General features: G+C 43.0%; 1 protein-coding gene across 5 annotated transcripts in view; it reads right to left on the reverse strand.

Annotated features, from left to right (window-relative positions):
• LOC110521834 (serine/threonine-protein kinase Nek7) overlaps positions 1 to 26,417 on the reverse strand; it is a 130,268-nt gene that overhangs the window by 54,775 nt on the left and 49,076 nt on the right. For 4 of the 5 annotated variants that reach the window (XM_036968925.1, XM_021599741.2, XM_036968924.1 and 1 more), the window contains exon 2: positions 3,507 to 3,594. In XM_036968925.1, the coding sequence (XP_036824820.1) occupies positions 3,507 to 3,566 (60 nt within the window). In that variant the 5' untranslated portion in view covers positions 3,567 to 3,594. Of the gene's footprint in view, positions 1 to 3,506; positions 3,595 to 16,222; positions 16,357 to 26,417 lie in introns of all 5 variants that reach the window. The other variant, XM_036968923.1, reaches the window with a different exon arrangement.

Below are 26,417 nucleotides of genomic sequence, written 5' to 3' on the forward strand. Positions count from 1 at the left end.
CAATTCACATAAAGTTGCATGGACTCACTGTGCGCAATAATAGTGTTTAACATGATTTTTAAATATCTGTACCCCACACATACCTTTAAAATACCATTTTATACAGATGTTATATTGAACCCTGTCTATGGTCAAACGCAGAGAACAAAGAGAAACAGTGGTCACTACAGTGTTTTTCACACAAAGAAAAGCAGAAGGAAAAAGAAGAGCAGAAGGAGTGGAGGAGCAGAGGCCATGGTGTTAGGTTAGGAGGAGAGAAATGGAATGAGAGAAAAAGAGAGCTGGATCTAGAAATAGAGCGAGGGCATAGCTTTCACTCGCTGCATGGTAGCTTGACGAATGTTAGCATGAGCCCGTAAAGCGCTGTGACAGCCTCCTGCTGAGAGCACAGTCTCACTAATGTGTTCTGGCACGCCGGCCCCTTAATCACACATTTACATATGCAATGACCTATATTTGCATGTCAGATCGCACACTGTCCAGTGTGATTAACAACGGGCACCTCCCACGTGGAGTCGCCTTGGGTAGTGGGCAAGGGGCTGGGGAGGGCTAGGCGAGGGGTGAACCAGGACTGGGGAGGGCTAGGGCTAGGAGAGGGGGAGCGCAGAGGGCCGGAGGGGGTCCATTTTTTTGTGAGCCGAGGGGCTGGGCTGCCAGGCAGGATTATGTCAGGCGGGGGCCCGGCATTAGACACTTCATTAGAGCTAATCTGTTTAGCAGTGGGCAGTGTATGTAAACTTCACAGGCCATTTGCGGCACCTTGTCGGCCCCTGGCCTGGCCTTCAAAGGGCAGCCGGGCCCTCCTGACTGACAGGCTGTCTCATTGCCCGCACTGGCGTCACACACACAGCCGCTCCCAGCTGACACACACACATACGGGTGAGGCGCAGCAGCTCGACCCCTGACAACGGAGGGGTCACTGGGCAAACCGCAAGAGGAAAGGAGGAGAGGAGTGGCACAGAGAGGAGAGGTTTGTACAGATTGCAGCTTGCGGACGTGGAGGTGTGTGCGTGTTAGAAAGGAGTTCGTAACAGAGATGTCCATTTTCTGTCTCAATTTCCAATCAGTTATCGTGGGAATTTGGGCCATACATGTGAATGAGGAACACACCCTCAGTTGGTGAGAGCTGAAGTTAGGCCACTGCTTTGGGGAATCAGACTTGTGGTGTCTAGCTCAAGTTACTCCTTGATGGGAAGAGTGAGGGATTGTAGAGGAGTGGACAAGCATGTCTATGAGGGACTGCATGTGCCTGTGCTGTAGAGATGGCAGAGGGACAGGGTGGCCACCAGTGACACAGAGATGCACACACCCTGGGCTACTCACTGACAAGGAGATGAGAGGAAGAGAGATAGGAAGAGAGAAAAAGAGAAAAGGCATGAAGACAGAAGCATAGATGACGTGTGATATGGGCTGATCAGTGGTGACACAGAGACACAGAGCAACTGACAGAGAATTTAAGATAAGAGAGAGAGAGGGAGAGGGAAGGAGATGAAAATAAATGAAGAGAGCGAGACAGAGGGGGAGAGGAAGAGAAAGAGGGGGAGAGATGTGAGGTGTGATGCGACAGTGTGGCACTGCCAGCGGCAGCCAGAAAAAGGCCAGCGGGAGCCAGTAAGGGTGCCATCTCCCACAGAGCAACAACCCACCCTCTACCCCCCCCCCCCCCCTCTCCCCATCACCAGCCTCGGTCTGTACTCCTCACCTCCCTCTTCTTTCACCTACATCTCTCCTCAGCCCCAGCCAGCTTAGCACCGCCATACAATATTCATCACTCCATCCATCCTTCCCTACCCCGCTGGTGTTTCTCTCTCTGCTCCTCTTCAATCTGTTCCTGTACCACAGTGCGTTAGCTCACTTATAACCCTCCGCCTTGTCTCACACACACACACACACACACACGCAGAGATCTGACTCTGTCAAAACCTGCTGCGACGTTCAAATTCCATTTTGAGAATCTCTCTCTCCCACTCAAAGAGCAAATGCACCATTAAAAATGCACATGATACCAGCTCATCCACTTTACCTAATGCATATGCATCATACCTCCGGGACTTAGAGATGTGATACAATTCACATTTTCAGGAGGGGAATTTTTGCCGAGCAGATTAAATTGAGAAAAAGTGTGAAACAGATTGAGGACTTGTTGAAAGAGAAGGATCCGTCTGCTGATAGACACAGTATGAAGCTGGATGCCGAACAGGAAGCAAAATAATGTCTGGATCTGCATAGGACTGGTGTTTGAAATACAAACTGTAAAATCTGATCTTGCATAAACTAATAATATGCATGTTATTAGACCTACTTCTAAATACATTTCCTATATTTTAAGACAATAATGAAAGAGAAAAAGAACTGAAATGAAGCCAAATATAGTGTGTGAAAAACAGAGGAAATGATTATTACCACAACACTGTTAAATTGGAATATGGTATCTCGAGTGTGGGGGATGCGTGTTCTCGTTCTTTCCTTTTCTGTGCACAACCCAATTAGTAATTAAACATATTCAAATAAATTATCAACCTGGCGATTTCACAGTTAATATTGCACTGGCTTTGCATACACAAGAAAAACTGGATAATTTTGGGGGTTCCAAAAAAAAAAAAAAGGTTGTTTTCCCGTTTCCTCTTCAACGTATGGATATGGATAGCGGGCGAATCCTCTTTGTTATAAGTCCATTCAATACATAGTGGGGACAGAAACATCCTTGTGCTATGAATGAGATTGATGAAGTTTATGTACGACACTGCTATTAAATTCCAACGGTGACCAGATTTGCAACACAACAACCTGAATGTTATCGTATCAAAAGCTGCTCACTGGGAGGTCAAGCTCTGCAAGCCTCCAGAGTTTCAGAGTTTCAATCAATACTAACTCTCTCTCCACCATTCATATGGCCTTCATCTGCCTATACTGTACGATTGAGGGGTTAGTAAAATTACAACCTGTATTGTTAATAATACTCTAACAAATACAATAATTTTGACACATTTTGTTCCCAACTTTACTGGGAATCGCCTGTAGCCTAATTTGTACTTTACTTAATTTGCATTAATTGACAGGCTTAACATTTAAGTATAGGCCTACCCTAAATATGAATGAGTATTTGTGAGGAAACACAAATGTAAGAGGATCATACTGTGGCTGGAACACAGGTACTGCTGCTTGCTGTGTTAGGGTTAGAGTTAGAGTAAAAGTGATGTTCTAATATTTTTTATTTAACTAGGCAAGTCAGTTAATAACAAATTCTTATTTAAAATGTTGGCCTACCCCGGCCAAACCGGTTTGGGTGAGGGTAAGTTAGGGCGAGGGGATTCTACCTGTGGGTAGAACACGGGTACTGCTGCCTGCTGGCCTTGTGGTTGGGTTAGGGGATCCTACCTGTTGCTGGAACACGGGTACTGCTGCCTGCTGGCCTTGTGGTTGGGTTAGGGTTAGGGGATACTACCTGTGGCTGGAACACAGGTACAGCTGCCTGCTGGCCTTGTGGTTGGGTTAGGGGATCCTACCTGTGGCTGGAACACGGGTACTGCTGCCTGCTGGCCTTGTGGCTGGGTGTCCATGTCCATGGTGACAGGAGATCAATCCCTCACACCCCTAAGGAAACACAAACACAACCTTCAGTTAACGTTACAGTCACAAAAACACGGGACTCTTTTCCCTCACAACCAGGTAGAAACATAAGTAGATCCTCCTGTTACCTGAACATACCCTCTACAGAAGAACTCTGCCACCAGACAGACAATATACACAGACTAGTAACAAATATCACACTCCTGTAGATCGCCTGAGCATTACGGAGCCTGAGCATTACGGAGCCTGAGACAATAGTGTGTTGCTGAGGACTCTGCTGCCTGGGTACTGTCGCTCTGTCGGTCTGTGGCCCAGAGGGTGTCACATTGCAGTAGAACGGGATCTGCCTCGCTGGCTGGGTCTCTATGGACCTGAAAGGCTCCAGACACACATCAGGGTTTCCGTTAGGAAAATGTGGTGCCGGACAACGTGACCGGGATGATTTTCATTTACAGATTATTTGGAAATTTAATGGACCCATTTGCATTGGTTGCGTAACCCATTAGGGCGTCCAACCACAGTGCTCAGAATGACAGAAATCACATTTAGATTATGGTAATTTATCTTAAAAGGGGAATTTAGAAAATGTGTCTATGTTCCTAAACCCCTCTGTGACTCATTGCTGGACTGCATGTCAAAGTGCGCACCTCTTTCACTCAAGAAGAGCGAAAGGTACGTCACAGGGTTATATAGCCCCCCCCCACTAACTGCAGCGCTAGAGCTATTTCCCAACCTGGTCTCAGAGCATTTTGCATTATTCTGTAAGTAAATCCTATACCCTCCGTTTAGTATGGTATGCATTAATTTGTGGATGTCCATCAACAATTACGTATGATCACCATCTCTCCAGAGATGTTCGATTGGGTTGAAGTCCGGGCTCTGGCTGGGCCACTCAAAGATATTCAGAGACCTGCCCCGAAGCCACTCCTATGTTGTTTTGACTGTGTGTGGCAGCTCATTTTCCTGTTGGAAGGTGAACCTTCGCCCCAGTCTGAGGTCCTGAGCTCTCTGGAGCAGGTTTTCATTAAGGATCTCTTTGTACTCTGTTCATCTTTCCCTTGATCCTGACTAGTCTCCCAGTCCCTGCCGCTAAAAAACATACCCACAGCATTATGCTGCCACCACCATGCTTAACCATATGGATGGCGCCAGGCAGTGGTGTAAAGTACTTAAGTAAAAATACTTTAAAGTGCTACTTACAGTTGAAGTCGGAAGTTTACATACACTTAGGATGGAGTCATTAAAACTCGTTTTTCAACCACTCCACAAATATCTTGTTAACAAACTATAGTTTTGGCAAGTCGGTTAGGACATCTACTTTGTGCATGACACAAAGGAATTTTTCCAACAATTGTTTACAGACAGATTATTTCACTGTATCACAATTCCAGTGGGTCAGAAGTTTACATACACTAAGTTGACTGTGCCTTTAAACAGCTTGGAAAATTTCAGAAAATGATGTCATGGCTTTAGAAGCTCCTGATAGGCTAATTGACACAATTCGAGTCAATTGGAGGTGTACCTGTGGATGTATTTCAAGGTCTACCTTCAAACTCAGTGCCACTTTGCTTGACATCATGGGAAAATCAAAAGAAATCAGCCAAGACCTCAGGAAAAAAATTGTAGCCCTCCACAAGTCTGGTTCATCCTTGGGAGCAATTTCCAAACACCTGAAGGTGTTCGTGCAACGTTCATCTGTACAAACAATAGTACGCAAGTATAACCACCATGGGACCACGCAGCCGTCTTACCGCTCAGGAAGGAGACGCATCTCCTAGAGATGAACGTACTTTGGTGTGAAAAGTGCAAATCAATCCCAGAACAGCAGCAAAGGACCCTGTGAAGATGCTGGAATAAACAGGTACAAAATAATCTATATCCACAGTAAAACAAGTCCTATATCGACATAACCTGAAAGGCTGCTCAACAAGGAAGAAACCACTGCTCCAAAAACGCCATAAAAAAGCCAGACTACGGTTTGCAACTGCACATGGAGACAAATATCATACTTTTTGGAGAAATGTCCTATGGTCTGATGAAACAAAAATAGAACTGTTTGGCCATAATGACCATCGTTATGTTTGGGGGAAAAAGGGGGAGGCTTGCAAGCCGAAGAACACCATTCCAACGGTGAAGCACGGGGGTGGCAGCATCATGTTGTGCGGGTGCTTTGCTGCAGGAGGTAATGGTGCACTTCACAAAATAGATTGCATCATGAGGAAAGAAAATAATGTGGATATATTGAAACAACATCTCAAGACATCAGTCAAGAAGTTAAAGCTTGGTCACAAATGGGTCTTCCAAATGGACAATGACCCCAAGCATACTTAAGTTGTGGCAAAATGGCTTAAGGACAACAAAGTGAAGGTACTGGAGTGGCGCCGGAAGAAATGGAAGCAGTTTTACGGGCGCCCAACCAATTGTGCTATTATGTGTTATTTCCAGCGTTATTTGTAACCTATTTTGAACATAATGTTTCTGCATCCATTTTTTACGGTAAAAAAGAGCTTCTGGATATTAGGACAACAATCATTCACCTCGAATTAGACGAAGATTCTTTCTTCAACAAGCAAGAAGCACAAGACAATCTTTAAACACCCAACAGAGCCATCATCCCTGTTATTTACAAGAGGAGACAATGCAGGTACAGAGGACAAAGAGCCGGCTGCCTGGTCAGGACCCAGAAAAGGAGTGGCAAAGCTGCCGTTACCGTTAATACTACTCTCCAACGTGAGGTACGATTACAAATATCCTACCAAAGGGACATCAAAAACTGTAATATCCTATGTTTCACGGAATCGTGGGTGAATGACGACATGGGTATTCAGCTAGTGGGATATACGCTGCACCGGCAGCGGGGGGGCGGCCTGTGCAGATTTGTAAACAGCTGGTGCACGTAATCAAAGGAAGTCTCTAGATTTTGCTCACCTGAAGTAGAGTATATTGTGATAAATTGCAGGCCACACAACTTGCCAAGAGAGTTTTCAGCTATACTTTTCGTGGCTGTTTATTTACCACCACAGACAGATGCTGACACTAAGACCACACTCAGACAGCAGTATAAGGAAATAAGCAAACATGAAACCACTCACCCAGGTGGCGCTCCTAGAGGTCAGAGACTTGAATACAGGGAAACTTATTAAATCAGTTCTACCAAATATCCATCAACATGTTAAAAGTGCAACCTGAGGGGAAAAAATATTCTAGAGCACCTGTACTCCACATACAGAGACGTGTACAAAGCTCTCCCTCGCCCTGCATTTGGTAAATCCGACCAGAAATCTATCCTCCTGATTCCTGCTTACAAGCAAAAATTAAAGCAGGAAGCACCAATAACTTAGTCTATAAAAAAGTAGTCAGATGAAGCGAAACTACCGGACTGTTTTGCTAATCACAGAGTGGAACATGTTCCCGGATTCTTCTGATGGCATTGAGGAGTACACCACATCAGTCACTGGTTTCATCAAGAAGTGCATTGAGGACGTTGTCCCCACAGAGACTGTTTGTACATACCCCAACCAGAAGCTATGGATTACAGGCAACATTCGCACTGAGCTAAAGGGTAAAGCTACCACTTCAAGGTGCGGGATTCTAACCCGGAAGCTTACAAGAAATCCTGCTATGCCCAGCGACGAACCATCAAACAGGCAAAGTGTCAATACAGGGCTAAGAATGAATCATACTACACCGGCTCCGAAGCCCCTTCTTGTGTGACAGGGCTTGCAAACTATTACAGACTACAAAGGGAAGCACAGCCATGAGCTGCCCAGTGACACGAGCCTACCAGACGAGATAAATCACTTCTATGCTCGCTTCGAGGCAAGCAACACGGAGGCATGCATGAGAGCATCAGCTAATCTGGACAACTGTGTGATCACGCTCTCCGTAGCCGACGTGAGTAAGACCTTTAAACAGGTCAACATACATAAGGCTGCGGGGCCAGACGGATTACCAGAAGTGTGCTCTGGGCATGTGCTGACCAACTGGCAGGAGTCTAAAATGACTTTTTCAACATGTCCCTGGTTGAGTCTGTAATACCAACATGTTTCAAGCAGACCATCATAGTCCCTGTGCCCAAGAACACAAAGGCAACTTTCCTAAATGCCTACCAACGCGTAGCACTCACGTCCGTAGCAATGAAGTGATTTGAAAGGTGGGTAATGGCTCACATCAACACCATTACCCCAGAAACCCTAGACCCACTCCAATTTGCATACTGCAAAAACAGAACCACAGATGATGCAATCTCTATTGCACCCCACACTGCCCTTTCCCACCTGGTCAAAAGGAACACTTACGTGAGAATGCTATTCATTGCCTACAGCTCAGCTTTCAACACCATAGTACCCTTAAAGCTCATCACTAAGCTAAGGATCCTGGGACTAAACGCTTCTCTCTGCAACTGGATCCTGGACTTTCTGAAGGGCCGCCCCCAGGTGGTGGGAGTAGGTAGCAACACATCTGACACGCTGATTCTCAACCCTGGAGGGGTGTGTGCTCAGCCCCCTCCTGTACTCCCTGTTCACCCACGACTGCATGGCCAGGCACGACTCCAACACCATCATTAAGTTTGCAGACGACGCCTGATCACCGACAACGACGAGACAGCCTAAAGGGAGGAGGTCAGAGACCTGGCCGGGTAGTGCCAGAATAACAACCTATCCCTCAACGTAAGACTAAGGAGATGATTGTGGACTACAGGAAAAGAAGCACCAAGCATGCCCCCATTCTCATCGACGGGGCTGTAGTGGAGCAGGTTGAGAGCTTCAAGTTCCTTGGTGTCCACATCAACAACAAACTAGAATGGTCCAAACACACCAAGACAGTCGTGAAGAGGGCACGACAAAGCCTATTCCCCCTCAGGAAACTAGAAAGATTTTGCATGGGTCCCGAGATCCTCAGAAAGTTCTACAGCTGAATATCGAGAGCATCCTGACTGGTTGCATCACTGCCTGGTATGGCAATTGCTCAGCCTCTGACTGCAAGGCACTTCAGAGGGTAGTGCGTACGGCCCAGGACATCACAAGGGCTAAGCTCAGGCCATCCAGGACCTCTACACCAGGCGTGTCAGAGGAAGGCCACAAAAAATTGTCAAAGACCCCAGCCACCCCAGTCATAGACTGTTCTCTCTATTACCGCATGGAAAGCGGTACCAGAGTGCCAAGTCTTGGACAAAAATACTTCTCCACAGTTTTTACCCCCAAGCCAGAAGAGGTAATCAAATGGCTACCCAGACGATTTGCATTGTGAGCCCCCCCAACCCCTCTTCTTACACTGCTGCTACTCTGTTTATCATATATGCATAGTCACAAAAACTATACACTCATGTACATACTACCTCAATTGGGCCGACCAACCACTGCTCCGGCACAATGGCTAACCGGGCTATCTGCATTGTGTCCCACCCACCGCCCGCCAACCCCTCTTTTACTTTAACCAGATGTACATGTACATACTACCTCAATCAGCCCAACTAACCAGTATGTAGCCTCGCTTCTGTATATAGCTCTCACTATTGGTTAGAGCCTGTGAGCCTGTGAGTAAGCATTTCACTGTAAGGTTGTATTCGGCGCATGTGACAAATAAACTTTGATTTGAGTGGCCATCACAAAGCCCTGACCTCAATTCCATAGAACATTTGTGGGCTGAACTGAAAAAGTGTGTGCGAGCAAGGAGGCAATGCTACCAAATACTAATTGATGCAAGTAAACTTCTGACCCACTGGGGATGTGATGAAAGAAATAAAAGCTGAAATAAATCACTCTACTATTATTCTAACATTTCACATTCTTAAAATAAAGTGATGATCCTAACAGACCTAAAACAGGACATTTTTACTAGGATTGAAAGTCAGAAATTGTGAAAAACTGAGTTTAAATGTATTTGACTAAGGTGTATGTAAACTTCCGACTTCAACTGTAAGTAGTTTGTTGGGGTATCTGTACTTTACCATTCATATTTTTGACTACTTTTACTTCACTACATTCCTCAATAAATCCTCTTTGGGCTAGGGGGCAGTATTTTGACATCTGGATGAAAAGCGTGCCCAAAGTTTAACTCCCTGTTACTCAGGCCCAGAAGCTAGGATATGCATATAATAATTTGGATAGAAAACTCTAAAGTTTCTAAAACGGTTAAAATAATGTCTGAGTATAACAGAACTGATATGGCAGGCGAAAATCCGGGGACAAACCATAAAAATAAAAAAAATCTGCCTACCACTGTTTCCGATGGATGTCATGTTTATTATTAGGCGAAAACCTCCCAGGTTGCAGTTCCTAGAGCTTCCACTAGTTGTCAGTCTTCAGAAAGAGTTTCAGGCTTATTTTTGGAAAAAATTAGCTATGATTTGTAGTTTTTCAAAGTGGCTCCCATTTTGGCTGGATGTTGTCGAGGTGGGTCACTAGCAAAACGCCTGCGCCAGAAAGGTTTTGAAAATAGTGTACTCTTTACTCAATAAATTTCCCTGACACCCAAAGGAACTCGTTACATTTTGAATGCATAGAAAGACAGGAAAATAGTCAAATTGACGCATCAACCGAACATCCCTGGTAATCCCTACTGCATTTTGATCTGGCGGACTCACTAAAAAAGACATGCTTCATTTGTAAATGCTGTCTGAATGTTGGAGTGAGCCCTTGGCTGTCCGTAAATTAAAACAAGAAAATGGTGCCATCTGGTTTGCTTAATATAAGGAATTTTAAATTATTTATAATTTTACTTTTGATACTTAAGTATATTTTAAACCAAATCATTTTAGAGACTTTTACTGAACTAGAATTTTACTGGCTGACTTTTGTAATTACTTTTGTAATTTTCAATGAAGGTATCTTTAATTAAGTATGACAGTTGGGTACTTTTTCCACCACTGGTGCCAGGTTTAATCCAGATGAGACACTTCGCATTCAGGCCAAAGAGTTGAATCTTGGTTTCATCAGACCAGAAAATCTTGTTTCTCATGGTCTAAGAGTCCTTTAGGTGCCTTATGGCAAACTCCAAGTGGGCTGTCATGTGCCTTTAACAGAGTGGCTTCCGTCTGGCAACTCTACCATAAAGGCCTGATTGGTGGAGTGCTGCAGTGATGGTTGTCAATCTGGAAGGTTCTCCCATCTCCACAGTGTAACTCTGGAGCTCTGTCGGAGTGACCATCAGGTTCTTGGTCCTCCCTGGACCAAGGCCTAGACCAAGGCCCTTCTCCCCAGATTGCTCAGTTTGGCCAGATGGCCAGCTCTCAGAAGAATCTTGGTGGTTCCAAACTTCTTCCATTTAAGAATAATGGAGCCCACTGTTCTTGTGGACCTTCAGTACTGCAGAATTTTTTTTGGTACCCTTCCCAAGATCTGTGCCTAGACACAATCCTGTCTCAGACAATTCCTTCGACCTCATGGCTTGGTTTTGCTCTGACCCACCTGTCTGTATAAGGTCCCACAGTTGACAGTGCGTGTGCCTTTCCAAATAATGTCCAATCAATTAAATTTACCAGATTTTTTGTTTTAAATCACTGGCTAACACATAATACCCCATAACGTCAAAATGGAAATATGTTTTTACAAATTAAATAAAGATGAAAAGCTGAAATGCTTTGACTATTCAACCCCTTTGTTATGGCAAGTCTATATAAGTTCAGGAGCGAGAACATGATTTTTGAATGACTTCTCTGTACCCCACACATACAGATAATCAATCGTAAGGTAATTAATGGCTGTGATAGGAGAACTGAGGATGGATCAACAACATTGTAATTACTCCACAATAATAACCTAAATGACAGAGTGGAAAGGAGGAAAGCTGTATAATACAAATATTCCAAAACATGGATCCTGTTTGCAACAAGTCACTAAAGTAATACTGCAAAACATGTGCCCTGAACACAAAGTGTTATGCTTGGGGCAAATCCAATGATACATTACTCCTTATCACTCTCCAAATTTTCAAGCACAGTGGTGGCTGCATCATGTTATGGGTACGCTTGCAATCGTTAAGGACTGGGGAGTTTTTCAAGACAAAAAATAAATGAGATGGAGCTAAGCACAGGCAAAAGCCAAGTGGAAAACCGGGTTCAGTCTGCGATCCACCAGCCACTGGGAGATTAATTGACCTTTGTAAGACCTGAAAATGTTTGTCTAGCAATGTTCAACTAAAAAAATTGACAGTTTGAAGAATTTTGAAAACAATAAAATGGGCAAATGTTGCACAATCCAGGTGTGGAAAGCTCTTAGATACTTACCCATAAAGACTGAATGCTGTGCTCGCTGCCAAAGGTGATTCTAACATGTATTGACTCTGGGGATGGAATACTTATGTAATCAAGGTAAGTGTTTTATTTTTCATAGTTTTTTTTAAACTAATGTTGGAATTTCTTTTCTACTTTGAAAGAGTATTTGTGCAGATCGTTGACAAATAAAATTACAATTAAATCCATTTTAAACCGACTTTGTAACAAAATAAAATGTGGAATAAGTCAAGGGGTATGAATACTTTAAGGCACTGTAGGTAGATAAAGGCTTCAACATTTATAAATGACTCACCATCTGTCACCATCAGCATCGGCTCTCTCACGCCACTGCAGCATGACACACACACTATTCTGTCGCACTGACAGAGTGGAATGCAATACGAACATTTCCTTTCACACACACACTTGTGTGTTGATGTGTGTATCCTTCACTGTGAGAGTGTCTGTCCATCTCCGTTTGGTTGTCAGGACAGAAGACGGAGCTCCAGTATTCCCCCACGTAGCCAATTAAAATGCCCAGTTTAGGAGTTACTGAGTGACACACAGTCTCCATGGCGATAGAATCAGGGTGATTTGGTAAAGGTTAATCATGCTAATTAGCTGCCAATCTGCCAACCGGTCATTGAGTGGCAGTGTAGCACACACCAGGGCTGCGTGTCCACCCGCCACTGTTGTTTACTTTGGTTTGGTTAGGCTTTTGTTTTAAGGTATTCAGCGTTTTGCCTCAGAGTGCCGAGCTTTGAAATTCTTAAAAAGTGTGCACAACACAATCTCTCCTGGGTTTGTTATATTGGGAAAGTTTTTTTCCTATTCTTAAATGTACATTAAAAGGTAATCTGTCCCTTATAACCAACGTGTCTAGTTTTAAACGGCATATGTGGCATCGATGTAAGACAAACATTCATGTGTCAAAATTCACTACAAGGTGTAAATAGGATAATTTGTTTACGTTAGCTAGCCAACTAATTTCACCTCAAAGATATAGTAACAAAATCAAAACAAATTTTCTTTGTCACATACACATGATTAGCAGATGTTATTTTGAGTGTAGTGAAATGCTTATGCTTCTAGACCAGACAGTAAAGCAGTGTAACAATTCCACAACAATCTAGTAAAGGAATGGGATGAGAATATATACAGTGGGGAGAACAAGTATTTGATACACTGACGATTTGTTGGTCAAGATCTCACGATACATGGCCCCACATATCCTCCTCTCAATACGGTGTAGTCGTCCTGACCCCTTTGCAGAAAAGCATCCCCCAAAAAATGATGTTTCCACCTCCATGCTTCACGGTTGTACTCATCCTTCTTCTTCCTCCAAACACGGCGAGTGGAGTTTAGACCAAAAAGCTCTATTTTTGTCTCATCAGACCACATGACCTTCTCCCATTCCTCCTCTGGATCATCCAGATTGTCATTGGCAAACGTCAGACGGGCCTAGACATGCGCTGGCTTGAGCAGGGGGACCTTGCGTGTGCTGCAGGATTTTAATTCATGACGACATAGTGTGTTACTAATGGTTTTCTTTGAGACTGTGGTCCCAGCTCTCTTCAGGTCATTGACCAGGTCCTGCCGTGTAGTTCTGGGCTGATCCCTCACCTTCCTTATGATCATTGATGCCCCACGAGGTGAGATCTTGCATGGAGCCCCAGACCAGGGTGATTGACCGTCATCTTGAACTTCTTCCATTTTCTAATAATTGTGCCAACAGTTGTTGCCTTCTCACCAAGCTGCTTGCCTATTGTCCTATAGCCCATCCCAGCCTTGTGCAGGTCTACAAGTTTACCCCTGATGTCCTTACACATCTCTCTGGTCTTGGCCATTGTGGAGACGTTGGAGTCTGTTTGATTGAGGGTGTGGACAGGTGTCTTTTATACAGGTAACGAGTTCAAACAGGTGCAGTTAATACAGGTAATGAGTGGAGAACAGGAGGGCTTCTTAAAGAAAAACTAACAGGTCTGTGAGAGCCGGAATTCTTACTGGTTGGTAGGTGATCAAATACTTATGTCATGCAATAAAATGCTAATTAATTACTTAAAAATCATACAATGTGATTTTCTGGATTTTTGTTTTAGATTCAGTCTCTCACAGTTGAAGTGTACCTATGATCAAAATTACAGACCTCTACATGCTTTGTAAGTAGGAAAACCTGCAAAATCGGCAGTGTATCAAATACTTGTTCTCCCCACTGTAAGTACAAAAACATATGGATGAGCAGTGACAGAGCGGCTAAGATGTAATAGATAGTAAAGAAAAGATAGCGAAGGACACAGTATTTACATATGAGATGACTAATGGGAGATAAGTAAACATTCTTAAAGTGGCATTATTAAAGTGACTAGTGTTCCATTTATTAAAGTGGCCAATGATATCAAGTCTGTAGGTAGGCAGCAGCCTCTCTGTGCTAGTGATGGCTTTTTAACAGTCTGATGGCCTTGAGATAGAAGCTGTTTTTCAGCCTCTCTGTCCCAGCTTTGTACTCACATCGCCTTCTGGATGGAAGCTGGGTGAACAGGCAGTGGCTCGGGTGGTTATTGTCCTTGATTATCTTCTTTGCATTCCTGTGAATCGGGTGTTGTAGGTGTCCTGGAGGGCAGGTAGTTTGCCCCCGGTGATGCGGTGTGCAGACCTCACTACCCTCTGGAGAGCCCTGCAGTTGTGGGCGGCGCAGTTGCCGTACCAGGCGGTGATACAGCCCGACAGAATGCTCTCAATTGTGCATCTGTGAATTGGTGACATTTAGGCGCTGTTGCGCCTTCTTCGCCACACTGTCTGTGTGCGTGGACTATTTCACTTTGTCAATGATATGTAAACTTTCCACCTTCTCCACTGCTGTCCCGTCGATGTGGATAGGGGGGTGCTCCCTCTACTGTTTCCTGAAGTCCACGCTCATCTCTTCTGTTTTGTTGACATCATGTATTTTTATGTACATATTCTTCATCCCTTTACACTTATGTGTATAAGGTAGTTGTTGTGAAATTGTTAGGTTGCTCGTTGGTTATTACTGCATTGTCGGAACTAGAAGCACAAGCATTTCGCGACACTCGCATTAACATCTGCTAACCACGTGTATGTGACAAATAAAATTTGATTTGATACATAGTACATATGCATAATATTTTTACTACTGATATCGATTACCGCATTGTTGGGAAAAGATATTTCACTGTACTACAGAAAGAACTGAATCAGGCGGAGAGAAGTTCTCCTTTGTTCTCTCCATAGCAAAGTTAGCTCAGTTTACCTCGCTAAACTCATTTCTGGCCTTGTTTATTGTGATTAAATGGCAAAGACACACCCAAGAAACATCCACATCAAACCACACCCTCAAGACAACTCTCGTTTGCCTTCAGTCACGGCCGCTAGCATTTCTTAATGAGCATTGATAAAGAACAAGGACAAATCATGAAGTTCAATCGCCCTTTAAAAGTTTTTTCAGAGTAAATTATCATCATTCAAATTGCAAAGGGTTTTTCCAATTAGGGGTATGAAAAATACACAAGTGCTGGAGAGGGAGACTATAATACCATCAGAACAGCTCAGTCTGTGCCCCATCCAAACGTGATTTTATTTACAATGTGATCTGCTCAGACATTTTTTAATAAAGTGATCAAGGAATAAATGAAACAAAGCCTGACAGCTTACCCTAAATCCGGTATAAAAAAAATTGCCTACATTTATAAAACAAACAGATGGCTAAATGACATACTCCGCCACACTAAAAATAACATTTTATAAATAAAATGCCCATAACGGATTTGGTATTTTTTTCCCTAGCTGGACCACTCCCCTCTTGATCCCTTGCTGTGGTCCATAAGCTAGAGAGGATGTCGTGAGTGTCTACGTTGGTCCAGCCTGACATTTTGGCTAGGCTGGGGTGTTATTTGGGCCACGAGTCACCCTCACTAGTGGTTATTAACACATCAGTCTCCTCTCCTGCTGATGTTTCAGATGGGAGCTGACTCTAGCACCTCTCCTCTCCCTTACCCGGCTCCTGTCAAAATACCCACGAGGCATCTTGGTTCTACATCTCTTAACAGGATCAATTAAGACTGCTAGTTTACGTCAGACCAGGGGAGCTGCACCAACAAGGAAAGGAGGAGCAAACAATGTGAGCAATGTAGCACTCAAGCATAAACTCACAGTCCAATGCAGTCAAAACATTTCTGGGGAGTTTCTGGGGAGACAAAATAAATCTTCAAAGAGATCTTCTAACAAAGAAAGATCTACATCTAGATATTGTTTCCTTATTCTAACAAAGTCCATACAACTGTTTTTCAATCCCACCTATGTTCAATTCCATCTTGACTCAAATTATCTCAGAGCAATGTTTTGAGTTTTGGCTTCAAAGACATGGACCACTAACTAGTATACATCATTTCAACCCTCAGTTTCCCACCCAAACCCTGTTACCTAAACCACTACCCTCTTCCTCCTCCAGTCTCTCTCCTCGTTCGCCTGATGAGCTGGTTCAGAGTGTGATGGAGAGCAGCACCGGGAGAGAGGACACCGGCTTTAGCTTCACTTTCATCCCCACTTCCTCCTATCTGCATTATTAATTTACAAGAAAGAGGGAAGAAAAACAAAAAAGGGAGGGGGATTAAAAAGTGGATCAAGGAGAGATGGGAGGGAGGTGTAGAGAAGAGAGCAACATTCCGCCCGACACAACCCAGACCCATGGATATGTTAGAGAGAGAGGGGGACATATAGAAAGGATGGAGGGAGGAGGTAAAGCGAGAGATACAGAGCAAGAGATAACGAAAGAGGGAGTAGAGGCTTAAGTAAAGAGAAAGAGAGAAAAAAATTAAAGAGGGGAGAAGAAAGATAGAGATGTGACTGTAGCAGTGATTTGAGTATGGGATCTGTGTGAATCAAAGGCACCTTTGAGCAACAGAAGACGGTGGAAGTGGTGTCCATGATTACAAGAAGCAGGGACCTTTGAGTCAGTCTTCATGAAAGCCATGGGCCCATGCCTCATCTGAACTGATTATAACGCTGCTCGGCTCAGCGAGGCTTTGACTGAAGCCGCATAAACTAACGAAGGCAGGCTCGGGATATTAAAGAAGTGAAACATATTTTACATTCTCCCACTTATTTTAAATCACTATTAAAATCATTAGTACAGAGAACTGGGTGTGTGTGTGTGTGTGTGTGTGTGTGTTGGTTCCACCACCAGCGGTCTTTCAATTGGTATCTCAGGATGTAATGGAATAAGAAATAGAGAAACCTCATTGTCTCTCTGGGTGTGAGAGGAGAGGAGGCTTTGAAACTGGCTTCACAGAACAGTTAGCAACACAGACACAGTCAAACGCTTCCCACTTCCAAAAGTTCTCAATCAGAATTCAACAACGGATGTTAATCAGATATGATAGTGAAAGAAATGATCTAACTAAGAGGGGAACAAAGAAAAAATATCACATTATCCTGATTGCGATATTCAACTGGTAAAGAATTGGATACCGGCTAACACACTAGTCTCTCTTCCTTCTTCATCCCTTCTTCCTTAAACCTTCACCCTCTCCAACCGGAGGGAGCACAGAGTAGGGAGAAGATGAGAGAGCGCGAGAAAGAAGAGAGAAAAGTGCTGAGGCCTTAAGGAAGAGGCAGGCCACAGAGCAGCGATCCATATTTCTACTGCTCTCTCTCCCACTATAAATAGGCCTCCTTTACATTTTCCACACACAGGTTTATAGGCTAATCATTATTTCCCAGCAGAAGTAAATAGCACAACACAAATGGCGCTGCCTGCCTGGCTGCATGGGAGGCCTGCTCGAGTTATAAACCCTGCCTCTGCCTGCCTGCCCACACAAACTAGCTCACCAGCCCACAATGTGTGTGTGTTATGGCTTTTGTTGCCTCCATCCTTCCCCACCTAGCTTTGAAGTATCTGGCCTCGGTCTCCTGGGCCAACAGGACTTAGTCAGCCCATTAAAGCTGGAAGCCCTCCAGTCTCACTACAATACTATCTCCTCTGTCTTCATCTCAATGGTGGCCTCACTCTAGCACCTCTCCTCTACACACAAAACGCACACACAATTCTCCAGTGTGTGTGTGTGTGTGTGTGTGTGTGTGTGTGTGTGTAAACTGTGCATGCGTGTATGCTCCTCTCCATCCACCCTCTCAGTTGCCCAACCCAACCCAACCCACCTCACCACCCACATACAGTACAAATGTCTGCCATTGAGCCGAGGCCTAAAGTGCACGCAGGTGTCAGGCTTCTCCGCCTCCTTTCCTCTGTTGTTCAGACTAGTTGGCACATGTGTAAATGCTAAGGCCACCTCTCAGCCCATTGTCCTGCCCTCTTCAGACCAGCTCTGAGGACATTGAGTGGTGGGAGGCCTTTTGTCCCGCTGCCGTCACTCCTGCAGGTGGCTGACAGCGGAAGGCAGCATAGTTAGCGGTGAGTATGACCGTCTCTGTTTGATGTCTGGAGATGGAAGGCCAAGGAGGATGCTAATGATCACTTGACAAACAAACACATTCCACTTGTGTTTGTAAAGACAAAACTATGATTGCAAATCATAAAAGGATGACAGCTAGCTAGTCGTATCTGATAAAAAAAAAATAATAATAATAATGACTGTCTGTCAATGTGGTCTATTTCCGTTTTGTTTCAATGAAACATGAAACAAACATTATAGCCTAACAAGTACATTTCGTACCATTTTTCAATAACAGGTGGAAAATGGCTGCCAGTGTTTGTGTAATCTTAAAACCAGAAGAGTCAAGATGATACAGCACCTTCAGAAAGTATTCATTTTTTATTTTTTTTTTATTTTACCTTTATTTAACCAGGCAAGTCAGTTAAGAACAAATTCTTATTTTCAATGACGGCCTGGGAACAGTGGGTTAACTGCCTGTTCAGGGGCAGAACGACAGATTTGTACCTTGTCAGCTCGGGGGTTTGAACTCGCAACCTTCCGGTTACTAGTCCAACGCTCTAACCACTAGGCTACCCTGCCGCCCCATACCCCTTGACTTATTCCACATTTTGTTGTGTACCCCATAAAGACAAAGTGATTACATGTTTTAGACATTTTTGAAAATGTATTGAAAGTGAAATGCATAAATATCTTATTTAAATAATTATTCACACCCTTGAGTCAATGCATGTTAGAATCACCTTTAGCAGCGATTACAACTACGAGTCTTTCTGTGTACATCTCGAAGAGCTTTGCACACAGGAAAAGTATTTGCACATTATTCATCAAAATAAATCTTCAAGCACTGTCAAGTTGGTTGTTGATCATTGCAAGACAGCCATTTTCAAGTCTTGCCATAGATTTTCAAGCAGATTTAATTCAAAACTGTAACTAGGCCACACAGGAACATGCAATGTTGTCTTGGTAAGCAACTCCAGTGTATAGTTGGACTAGTGTTTTAGGTTATTGTCCTGCTGAATGGTGAATTGTGACCGACCAGCTCGAGTCGGGCTTATGTAGCAAAATTTGAAACAGTGTTTTTTTACATTGGATCAAAGTAGAGACTCAGAGCTAGAAAAGTGTATATCATGCACTACAGTTAATTTACAATGGGAAAGTAATACTGCTTTGAAAGTTGATAAACTAACCTCACTTTTGAGAAAATGGCCCTTAAATATTTTGGTACACCTAATGGGGAGCTCTTCTTTGTCTACAACCATTCAGCATCGTTCACACCCTCTTTAGTCCCACTCATCTCTTTAATGATTCACATGTGAGGCCATGTACTAAACAACCAAAGATTTCAAGACTAAGGCTGGTTTATAGTGTGTGTTTTCTGGGCGTTCGTAGACTCTTCAGAACGGACAATTTATGTTATCCAGAGCATTGGTGACTGGGACTGTATTGCTGGCAACAATTTAATTACACTTTTTTGTCAACGTTTAATGACACCGGCCATATTGAACAGGTGTTGAGTGTTCAGCAATTTGTCAGTGATTCTGCACTCTGGCACACTCAGACGAGAGTGCTCTGAAATCCGAGTAGATAGCCAGAGAGAATTTACCAGCTACGTCTATCAACAGTTGTCGCAGTGACATCATGAACAGTCTATTGAAATGGTTACTTGCATAACGGAGTCTTTTGTTTAGACATGTAGCTAGCTAAACAATGAACCATAATCCCAACTCATAATGTTACAACACTGCATGAATCTGCAGGTAGCTAACCAACCAGGTTCAATGTTAGCTAGCTAACATTAGGCTATAACAAGCAATGCAAATGGCTCTGAGATACGAATAACATTACTCCACAGATCATACATGTAACGTTAGCTAGCGAGCCAGCCAGCTAACATTAGCTAGCTAGCTAACAGTGCACTTTAAATTGAAATTAAAATGACTGACAAAATTAGAAACGTGTAATATTAGAAAATTTAGCTAGCTAGACTATCTTACCTGTATACATGGATGGACGATTCTCCCGCTCTGTCATGGATGCCTTGGTTGCCCAGCTCATATTATAGACAGAAGCCCGCTACATGGCAGACCAATCTGAACTCGTCTCTCACATGTCCAGCCCACTCATTATCTCAGTCAATCATGGCTAGCAGGAAAGCTGCCCACTTTTTCCGTGGCTAAACCAACTAGGCTCGTAATTAAACATTGTATTTGTATTTTCAGATGGCATACAAGTATGTTATTAAGGCACATTATAGTTCACGTTCCAGAAGGCATTTATACCAACAAAAAAAACACATTTTGACGACAAATAAAAATGTTTACTTTCAAATGGCTCTCCTGTGACTTAGTGACCCGCAACATACGTATAGTTTCCTGAAACAAGTCACAATGAGTCTCCCATGGTCTATTGGAAAGCAGACTGATACAGGGATTCCTCTAGGATTTTGCCTGTGCTTAGCTATATTCCGTTTCTTTTTAACCTAAAAAAACTCCCTAGACCAAGCATACCCATGCAGCCACCACCATGCTTGAAAATATGAAGAGTGGTACTCACTGATGTGTTGAGTTGGATTTTCCTCAAAGATAATTTACGTCCCGAATAGAAAGCGTTAACAACCATGTTGATGATCCACCCTCAGTTTTCTTCTGTCACAGCCATTAAACTCTGTAACTGTATTATAGGCTCCATTGGCCTCATGGTGAAATCCCTGAGCGGTTTCCTTCCTCTCCGGCAACTGACTTAGGAAGGTCACCTGTATCTTTGTAGTGACTGAGTGTATTGATAGACCATTCTAAGTGTATTTAATAACTTCACAACACTCAAAGGGATATTCAAATGTCTGCTTTTTTTTTTTTTTTTCATCAGCCAATAAGTGCCCCTCTCTGCGAGGCATTGGAAAACCTCCCTGGTTGAATCTGTGTTTGAAATTCACTGCTCGACTGGGGGACCTTACAGATCATTTTGAAAAAGTTGAAGGGGTGTGAATGCTTTAAGACACTGTAAACCCAATAATATCGGAGGTCGGTATGTTGGCCAGCATGATACTTATACCCATTCTATGGAAAGTGTATTCACTGACAAACCCTCTTTCATAGACCTTTCCATTGAAAATGACACCCCCAGACATTGGTTTGAAGGGCTGGATCTATAATTCTATAGTCCTGAGAGTGGTTGCCAAACCTTTTTCTCAAAAGGAGCACCTACATTAAGCTTTAGGACTGGCCAGGCCCTGGCTGAAAATGTCTGAAAATGCCTCAGGCTACACTATACTCTCGCAACACAACCCAGAACTGGGGCTGAGCAATTACCCGAAATGTATGTTTTTTATGGGGGTTATTAAACAAGTAATTGACCAACGTCGGTTCAAATATTTGAATTCCATTTAGTTCAGGGTTTTTTGTGACCTCAAAGTGCCGTTTCTTAGAGAATTCAAATCAAGAACGAACTGTGGGATGCTATAGGAAGTTGTATTTTTCAACAGGAAAACATTCAGCCTAGTTCAGCACAGAACTAGGAGCAGTTGGAGGGCAGTCAACAGCCTTGGTTTCTCTAATGACTGCCTCGCCTGGTTCACTAACTACTTCTCAGATAGATTTCAGTGTGTCTGCCCTTTCGAGCTGGTCCCAAAATAGCCTCCAACACTCTACTCAGCAAATTGGATGTAGTCTACCACAGTGCCATACGTTTTGTCACCAAAGACCCATACACGACCCACAACTGCGACCTGTATGCTCTCATTGGCTGTCCCTGGCTACATATTCGTCGCCAAACCCACTGGCTCCAGGTCATCTTTAAGTCTTCGCTAGGTAAAGCTCCGCCTTATCTCAGCTCACTGGTTACTATAGCAACACCCACCCGTAGCACACGTTCCAGCAGGTATATTTCACTGGTCATCCCCAAAGCCAACACCTCCTTTGGCTGCCTTCCTTCCAGTTCTCTGTTTCCAATTACTGGAACGAATTGCAAAAAACACCGAAGTTGGAGACATATCTCCCTCACTAACTTTACGCATCAGCTGTCAGAGCAGCTTACCGATCGTTGCAGCTGTACAGAGCACATCTGTAAATTGCCCATCCAACCAACTACCTAACTCATCCCCATATTTGTTTTTCTGCTCTTTTGCACAGCAGTATTTCTACCCGCACATTTATCACTCCATTGTAAATTGTAATTACTTTGCCACTATTGGCCTATTTATTGCCTTACTTCATTTGTACACACTGTATACAGATTTTTCTATTGTGTTATTGACTGTACGTTTGTTTATCCCATGTGTAACTCTGTTGTTTTTGTCGTACCGCTTTGTTTTGTCTAGGCCAGGTCGCAGTTGGAAATGAGAACTTGTTCTCAACTGGCATACCTGGTCAAATAAAGGTGAAATAAAAAATTTAATTAAAAGCAGAAAATGTATTAACTACAATGCCCATAATGCATTGCGCATGCACTGCCTGCCATGTTCTTCCCACCCCCGGATTGAGACCGCATGATAAAGCAATTTATAAACTGGGTAGTTCGAGCCCTGAATTACTGATTGGCTGACAGCCATGGAAAAATCATACAGTATATACTAAGGGTATGACAAAACATTTATTTTTACTGCTCTAAATTACATTGGTAACCAGTTTAAAATAGCAATAATGCACCTCGGGGGTTTGTGGTATATGGCCAATATACCACAGCTAAGGGCTGAAACCAGGCAATCCGTGTTGCGTCATGCATAACATCCCTTACCCATGGTATATTGGCCTTGTGCCTTATTGCTTAAGTATACAGTGACGAGAGGCAGAGACAGTTAGTGAGGTAGGGCTGGGCGGTTTACCGTATTTGACTATATATTCGTATTGATGCACGGACCGGTTTGGGTTTCAACTTTTCCTTCAATAACGATATTTCAATGTTTGGTTTGTTAAACGTAATATGCAACGCAGGCTTGTGTCAGTTTTTAAAGTTTACTACGTTTGCTACTTGAGTAGTGTTTCTCCCCCTCCTGCTGCATGATGCTTCCCACACAAAGCCCTGCCTCTGTCACTCAAGGAGAGAGCAGTTGCTCGCCGTTCATTTCATGCAGTCTCCATGGTCAGATACAGTGGGGCAAAAAAATATTTAGTCAGCCACCAATTGTGCAAGTTCTCCCACTTAAAAAGATGAGGCCTATAATTTTCATCATAGGTACACTTCAACTATGACAGACAAAATGTGGGAAAAAAAATAAAGAAAATCACATTATGGTGGAAAATAAGTATTTGGTCACCTACAAAAAAGCAAGATTTCTGATGCAACAAGATGTTTGTGGTATGCTGCTTTCCACAAGCATTCTACAATTACACTAATTACAGCGACTTCAGAAAGTATTCACACCTTTGTTTTTTTCCATATTTGGTGTGTTACAGCATTACTTTACAATGGATTCCATTGAGATTTGTTGTCACTAGCCTACACACTACAAATCACCATCAAATCAAAGTGGAATTATGTTCTCTAAATGTTTACAAATTAATTAAAAATTAAAATCTGAAATGTCTCGAGTCAAAAAGTATTCAACTCTATTGCTATGCCAAGCCTAAATAAGTTCAGGAGTAAAATGTTGCTTAACAAGTCAGATATTAAGCTACATGGACTTTGTGTCCAATACTAGTGTTTAACATGATTTTTTATGACTACTTCATATTTATAACCCACACATACAATTATCTGTAAGATCCCTCAGTCGAGCAGTGAATTTCAAACATACATTCAACCACAAAGACCAGGGAGATTGTCCAATGCCTCACAAAGAAGGGCACCTATTGGTAGATGGGTAAAAAAATAAAAAACAGACATTGAATATCCCTCTGAGCATTGTGAAGTTATTATAAAGATACAGGCAATATGCCTAATTCAGTTGCCGGAGAGTAAGGAAACCACTCAGGGATATCACCATAAGGTCAATGGTGACTTTAAAACAGTTACGGAGTTTAATGGCTGTGATAGGAGAAAACTAGGATGGATCAACAACATTGTAGTTACTCCACAATACGAACCAAATTCAAGTTTGCTGATGCCAACAGTGTTAGGCCTGATCACCGACAACGACGAGACTGCCTATAGGAGGTCAGAGACCTGGCCGGGTGGTGCCAGAATAACAACCTATCCCTCAACGTAACCAAGACTAAGGAGATGATTGTGGACTACAGGAGAAGGAGCACCGAGCACGTCCCCATTCTCATCGACGGGGCTGTAGTGGAGCAGGTTGAGAGCTTCAAATTCCTTGGTGTCCACATCAACAACAAAATAGATTGGTCAAAACACACCAAGACAGTCGTGAAGAGGGCATGACAAAGCCTATTCCCCCTCAGGAAACTAGAAAGATTTGGCATGGGTCCTGAGATCCTCAAACATTTTCTACAGCTGCAACAGAGAGCATCCTGACCGGTTGCATCACTGCCTGGTACGGCAATTGCTCGGACCCCGACCGCAAGACACTACAGAGGGTAGTGCGTACGGCCCAGTACATCACTGGGGCAAAGCTGCCTGCCATTCAGGACCTCAACACCAGGCGGTGTCAGAGGAAGGCCCTAAAAATAGTCAAAGACCCCAGCCGTAGACTGTTCTCTCTTCTACCGCATGGCAAGCGGTACCGGAGTGCCAAGTCTAGGACAAAAAAGATTTCTCCACAGTTCTTACCCCCAAGCCACAAGACTCCTGAACAGGTAACCAAATGGTTACGTGGACTATTTGTATTGTGTGCCTCCCCCCCAACCTCTCTTTTACGCTGCTGCTACTCTCTGTTTATCTTATATGCAGTCATTTTAACTATGCATTCATGTACATACTACCTAAATGGCCCGACCAACCAGTGCTCCCACACAGTGGCAAACCGGGCTATCTGCATTGTGTCCCACCACCAGCCAACCCCTCTTTTTACACTTCTGCTACTCTCTGTTCATCATATATACATAGTCACTTTAACGATACCTACATGTACATACTACCTCAATAAGCCTGACTAACAGGTGTCTGTATATAGCCTTGCTACTCTTTTTTTCAAATGTATTTTTACTGTTGTTTTATTTCTTTACTTGCTTTACTTGAAATTGACAGACTGAAAATAAGGAAGCCTGTAGTGAACACAAATATTCCAACACATGCATCTTGTTTGCAACAATGCACTAAAGTAATAATACAAAAAACATGGCAAAGCAATAAACTTTTTTGTCCTGAACACAAACAAAAGTGGCAAATCCAATACAACACATTATTGAGTACCACTCTCCATATTTTCAACCACAGTGGTGGCTGTATCACTTTATGGGTATGCTTTTAAATCGTTAAGGACTGAAGTTTTTCTGGATAACAAAAAAACGGAATGGAGCTTAGCACAGGCGAAATCCTATAGGAAAACCTGGTTCTGTCTGCGTTCCACCAGCAACTGGGAGATGAATTCACCTTTCAGCTGCTTTCCACCTTTTAACCTAAAACACAAGGCCAAATATACACTGGAGTTGCTTACCATGATGACGCTGAATGTTCCTGAGTGGCCTAGTTACAGTTCTGACTTAAATCTGCTTGGATATCAATGGAAAATACTTGAAAAATTGTTGTCTAGCAATGATCAACAACTAATATGACAGAGCTTGAAGAAATGTGAAAGAAAAAAATAGCAAATATTGTACAATCCAGATGGGTAAAGCTCTTAGAGACTTAACCATAAAGATTAAGCGCTGTAATCACTGCCAAAGGTGATTCTAACATGTATTGACTCAGGGTTGTGAAAACTTATGTACATTTGATCTCTATTTCATTTAATGATTTTGCAAAAATGTCTAAAAACATGTTTTAACAATGTCATTATGTGGTATTGCGTGTTGTTGGGTGAGAAATCATGATCTAATTCATCCATTTTGAATTCAAGCTGTAACACAAAATGGAAAAGCATGAATATGTTAGCTATTTACAGTTGAAGTCGGAAGTTTACATACACCTGAGCCAAATACATTATTTACTCAGTTTTTCACAATTCCTGACATTTAATCAGAGTAAAAATTCCCTGTCTTAGATCAGTTAGGATGACCACTTTATTTTAAGAATGTGAAATGTCAGAAATATAGTGGAGAGAATTATTTATTTCAACACATTCCCAGTGGGTCAGAAGTTTACTTTCACTCAATTAGTATTTGGTAGCATCGCCTTTAAATTGTTTAACTTGGGTCAAACGTTTTGGGTAGCCTTCCACAAGCTTCCCACAG

Source organism: Oncorhynchus mykiss, chromosome 30, assembly GCF_013265735.2.
Source record: "Oncorhynchus mykiss isolate Arlee chromosome 30, USDA_OmykA_1.1, whole genome shotgun sequence".
Lineage (NCBI taxonomy): Eukaryota > Metazoa > Chordata > Actinopteri > Salmoniformes > Salmonidae > Oncorhynchus > Oncorhynchus mykiss.